Here is a 5,498-nt window from a genome sequence, read left to right as displayed (position 1 = left end):
GAAGGGGTTGCAGGCACTCCGCTTCGCGTCGTGCCTAACTTATTCACTTATTCATGATAAAGCACAGCCTCTCGTACCTTATTGCTTATGCATATGTATGCATACTCTATATATGTATATATAAAATATTTACTCATATTGTAGCTTGTTTTGTATTAACTCTGGTAGTGAACTAAATTCTTATTTCCACTAGGTAACTCCAAATTGCCGTGTAGCACTTCGTAATGACAGTTACACGCTTCACAAAATCCTGCCAAACAAAGTGGACCCACTCGTGTCACTGATGATGGTGGAAAAAGTGCCAGATTCTACATACGAGATGATAGGAGGGCTGGACAAACAAATTAAAGAGATCAAGGAAGTGATTGAGCTTCCAGTCAAGCACCCAGAATTGTTTGAGGCTCTAGGAATTGCACAACCCAAGGTAAGTGATAGCATGGCACATACTTATCAGGTCAATCATGCCATAAAAAAATGCTATCTTCTCAATAGTAGGTCAGTTGGGCCGCCTTACGTGCTTCATATTTTAAAATGTGTGTTGGTCTGCAGGGTGTGCTGCTGTATGGACCTCCTGGAACAGGAAAGACCCTGTTAGCCAGAGCTGTGGCCCACCACACCGACTGCACCTTCATCAGGGTGTCTGGATCAGAGCTGGTGCAGAAATTCATAGGAGAAGGTTGGTAGGCTTCCAGACAAATCTAAATCATATTACAAGTCTTCATGTGTTTTTTTTTTGTTTTGTTTTTTTTTTTTCCCAAGAAGCACACTTGCTCCTTAGTTGAAAAAATTTAGGAGTTCATTAAAATTTTAAAGGATTAGTCCACTTTCAAATAAAATTTTCTTGATAATTTACTCACCCCCATGTCATCCAAGATTTTCATGTCTTTCTTTCTTCAGTCGAAAACATTCCAGGATTATTTTCCTTATAGTGGACTTCAGTGGCCTCCAAACGGTTGAAGGTCAAAATTACAGTTTCATTGCAGCTTCAAAGGGCTTTAAATGATACCAGACGAGGAATAAGGGTCTTATCTAGCAAAACAATAGGTCATTTTAAAAAAAAATAGGGAATGCATAGGACATACAGCGTAAGCTTTTTGAAGAATGCGGAAAACGGAAGCACGTGCAAGGCGATCATTTGTGTTTATTAAGCATATACAGTTGTATTTTTTTTTTTTTTTTTAAATGAAAGATCATTTCACTAGATAACACCCTTATTCCTCGTCTGGTATCTTTTAAAGCCCTTTGAAGCTGCACTGAAACTGTAATTTTGACCTTCAACCGTTTGGAGGCCATTGAAGTCCACTATAAGGAGAATAATCCTGGAATGTTTTCATCAAAAACCTTAATTTCTTTTCGACTGAAGAAAGACATGGACATCTTGGATGACATGGGGGTGAGTAAATTATCAGGAAAATTATATTTGAAAGTGGACTAATCCTTTAAAGAATGCAACAAATTAATCAAATAATGTTTTTCCTTAAAGGTATACAAGGTAACATTTAAATGATTTAATTTATTAGAATACCAATATTTATTTATTTTATTTTAAATATTCATGCTTAAAACTATATTAAAAGGGATAGTTAACCCAAAAATGAAAATTTACACACCCTCAAATGCAAGTGAAGTGATCATGCTATAGATCCCGGTCTGACTTTCTTCTGTTAAAAGAATGCTCTTGCATCAGAACAGTTTAAATGCCAAATCTGCTGTATTCCAAGTTTTCTGAAACCATTCAATAGCTCTGAAATTGGAAAATTAAAAAAAATAAATAAAAATCTGTATAATTTCTCAAGTTGAATTCGTTGTCCTAATTTGGCTCAACATGTGCTCTGTGTTGATTCCAGGAGCTCGTATGGTGCGTGAGCTGTTCGTCATGGCCAGGGAGCATGCGCCCTCCATCATCTTCATGGATGAGATCGACTCCATCGGATCTTCTCGGCTGGAGGGCGGATCAGGAGGAGACAGTGAGGTGCAGAGAACTATGCTGGAGCTCCTCAACCAGCTGGATGGATTTGAGGCCACCAAGAACATCAAGGTGAGAAGCAAATATCTGTAAACTGTGTGCTGATCCTAACATCAGAGGTCTCTGGTTTTAGAAGGCTTCGCAGAGAGAAAGCTTTAAAAGGATAGTTCACCCAAAAATAAATTGTCATTACTTACTCACTTACTAATTTCTTTCTTCTGCTGAACACAAAAGAAGGTATTTAACCCGACAGTTGATGGCACCCATTGACTTTAATAGTACAAACCAAGTTCTGTGTGACAGCTACAAATTAGAATACTACTAATATTCCAAGATTTACCACACATCTTGTATAGGCGTCTATGTTTCCATGATGTGGAAGTCATAAAAATGGAATTTACAGTATGGAATGTCACAGAATTTGTTTAGATGAATAAATCAAAAGTAGGGCTGTATGTATGTAGGGCTGTAGTGTTGTGAATATTAAAGTGCAAAAAGACTGCTATTTAAATATTAAATCTACTTGTTGTGCGTGTGTCTGTGTGAATGAGTGGCGGCGTTTCATGCACTACACATACTCAAGCATGTGTGACACTCCTGCTGTTTTCAGCATCTGCTGTCTCACTGTATGAATGCATAAACACATGACCTTCATCTCCAGAGCTACTCTGAGAGTCACTTTGATAAAACTAGTCTAAATAAGATTAAAACAAATAATAATAATGATAATAATAATAATGTTGGGGGGGTGGAGTGGTTTTCCTTCATTTATTATTTATTTTTTTACTACGTACATTTGTTTGCAGCACCACCTACTCATTAAGCTGACTTTCCAGGCATCACCACCAGGGGTGCTGTGACCACACAAAACTACTCAAACTTACATTTATGCCATTGCTATGCTTGGCTCCAGCTGGAATTTTATCATTTTTTTCCCTATAAGTAATGTCTATAGTATAGTAATGAGTTTACTGAATATTTTCTTGTTCCCTTCAGGTTATCATGGCAACAAACCGTATTGACATTCTAGACTCGGCGCTTCTTCGACCAGGCCGCATTGATAGGAAGATTGAATTTCCTCCTCCCAATGAAGAGGTAAGCTGAGATCATTTATATATATATTTTTTTTATTTTCTGTATCATCTTGATAATTAAATACTGATTCTTCTGTCATTCCTGTATTTGTATGACTCTCTAATATTGAAGGCATAAATACTAGCAGTATCCTCACAAGCGTTATGATGTTCTCTGCAGGCCCGTTTGGACATTTTGAAGATCCACTCCCGTAAAATGAACCTGACTCGTGGTATTAACCTGCGCAAGATTGCCGAGCTGATGCCAGGAGCGTCTGGTGCTGAGGTCAAGGTAAGGTCACTGGCTCAACCTGCATCATGCAGTGCTGCGATCATTTCCAGTCATTTATGACCATCTCTGCGGCACTTATTCAGGAGAAGCAGTGCTGAAATCAGCATTAATGTAAGCTGTTTTTATTTGTGCTTCTCTGACAGGGTGTCTGCACAGAGGCAGGGATGTACGCCCTGAGAGAGAGGAGAGTCCACGTTACCCAGGAGGATTTTGAAATGGCAGTTGCAAAGGTACTGAAAACGTTCTTTTTTCGATTTGTGCTTTTAGTGCAAATAATATTTTAACCTGCCAATCCTCATAGATATCTTTTATTTATAATTTACTATATTTTCACAGGTGATGCAGAAAGACAGTGAGAAAAACATGTCCATCAAGAAACTCTGGAAGTAAACATTCTATAATCTGCAGTTTTTTTGTGTCTTTAAGTTGCTTTGTCATCATCCAGATGTATTCAAAAATAAATTGTTTCTCACTTAGCATGATCGTTTTTTCTTTCCACTTTGTAGAGGGAAAAAAAGTTGAGAAAAATGCACTTAAAATGCCAAAAGTTGATTATCCCATACACCTCTATGGCAGCTTGTTTCCACTGCAATTACATTTTTATTGTTTATTCTGTAAAGTTTTATTTCACAATTTCTCAAATTTATTTTTTATTTTTTTTCAGAACTGCGAGATTTAAACTCACAATTGCAAGAAATAAGGTCAGAATTGCGAGTTATAAACAAGTTGCAATTCTGACTTTTACTTGCAATTGTGAGATATAAACTTTTATAAAGCAATTGCAAGTTATAAAATCCTATAATGAGGGAAAATTGTTCTTAGAATTGCAAGTTTATATCTCACAATTCTGATTTTATATCTCATAATTCTGAGAAAAAAAGAATTTAGTTGTAAAAAAGTCAAAATTGTGAGATAGAAAATGTTGCAATTATACCTTTTTTATTTAGTGGCGGAAACAAGCTTCCATACAATTGCAGTTTTATGTCTTGCAATTCTGTTTTTTTGTTTTTGTTTTTTTTTTCTCACGATTTTAATTTATAACTCACAATTCTGACTTTTTTTTTCTCAGAATTAATAAAACACAAAAACTGAGTCTTTGTTACTGAACGTAGCCTTAACCTAATTTAGAACTTTATTTGATGCACACAAGCTTTGTAACTATATTTCATGATTATGAATCTGATGTTGATTTATTTCAACATTCAGTTCAGTCTGTTCTGTCTGGGACATTGTTATTTGAGTGATGCATTTGCTGGTTTTCATATGAAAGCTTCAAATGCATTTATCAAAGGAGAGGAGACTTTAAATTTATAAGACAATTTATGAAACTGGTTCTCTTTGACTTAAAGAGTGTCAATTTAAATGAAATCTGCCACATGCTGACCGGTATGTTGAAAGCACAAAACTCATTGTTTCATTAGTCCAGTGCTAGTTTTGTGGTAAAACATTGACTGTTTGTTCCCTGATACATAGATGTTTTTGTTTTTTTTTTCTCAACTGGCATCTCATTATAATAAGGTATCAAAACCATTAACAAAGAAATCAAAACAGACTTTAATTTTTACATGGAGCACTTTGTTTCCAGATATTAAAATAATTAGGTAATATTGATTGCATAATATGTGGGGTAAACTGGAGCATTGTGGGAAATGAAGTCTCCTTCCTCCATGAGCCATAAACTGAAATATGAGTTATGAAATATGAAATATATAAAGTTGTTTTCAAATTTCCATAGATTGAAACACAAATTAATATAATCCAAAAAAAAAGTATTATTTAAAACAACAGCTTTCCAGTTTGATTCTAGCTCTGTTGATTAAAATTGGAATGAAAAGTCTGCATCTGTGAAGTCTGTGATCTCAATTCAAATTGAGGAAATGAACTGGAATTGAAAAGTCATTCTCAGTTCTGAATGGTGCAAAGCCTGGTGTTTACAAACCCAACCCCGGATGACTGCTGTCAGAAAGTGTCCAGCTCAAAGTCCTCTACAGGACGTCAGGCAGAGGTTATGGTCGCAGTTTGAACGCACGTACAGCATAACTGCCTTTCGATTTCCACTTTCATCTGGTTGGGGTCTAATGACATACAAATGTGAGTATGACATGTCAAAAAATACTATAATGTGAAATACTTTTGACTCATTTACAAGTTCCTATAAAAAAGTTTA

The 5,498-nt window shown here is 35.8% G+C and overlaps 1 protein-coding gene across 1 annotated transcript in view; it reads left to right on the top strand.

The window, feature by feature from the left end:
• The window catches only part of psmc5 (proteasome 26S subunit, ATPase 5), a 9,135-nt gene extending 5,310 nt beyond the window's left edge, over window positions 1–3,825 (top strand). The window contains exons 6-12 of the mRNA XM_067368956.1: window positions 194–424; window positions 550–676; window positions 1,848–2,038; window positions 2,963–3,061; window positions 3,221–3,331; window positions 3,475–3,561; window positions 3,668–3,825. Coding sequence (XP_067225057.1) covers window positions 194–424; window positions 550–676; window positions 1,848–2,038; window positions 2,963–3,061; window positions 3,221–3,331; window positions 3,475–3,561; window positions 3,668–3,721 — 900 coding nt within the window. The 3' untranslated portion in view covers window positions 3,722–3,825. The remainder of the gene's footprint in view (window positions 1–193; window positions 425–549; window positions 677–1,847; window positions 2,039–2,962; window positions 3,062–3,220; window positions 3,332–3,474; window positions 3,562–3,667) is intronic.
• Window positions 3,826–5,498: the final 1,673 nt, after the last annotated feature.

This window comes from Chanodichthys erythropterus, chromosome 19 (assembly GCF_024489055.1).
Source record: "Chanodichthys erythropterus isolate Z2021 chromosome 19, ASM2448905v1, whole genome shotgun sequence".
Taxonomy (NCBI): domain Eukaryota; kingdom Metazoa; phylum Chordata; class Actinopteri; order Cypriniformes; family Xenocyprididae; genus Chanodichthys; species Chanodichthys erythropterus.
This window is presented reverse-complemented; position numbering and strand designations above follow the sequence as displayed.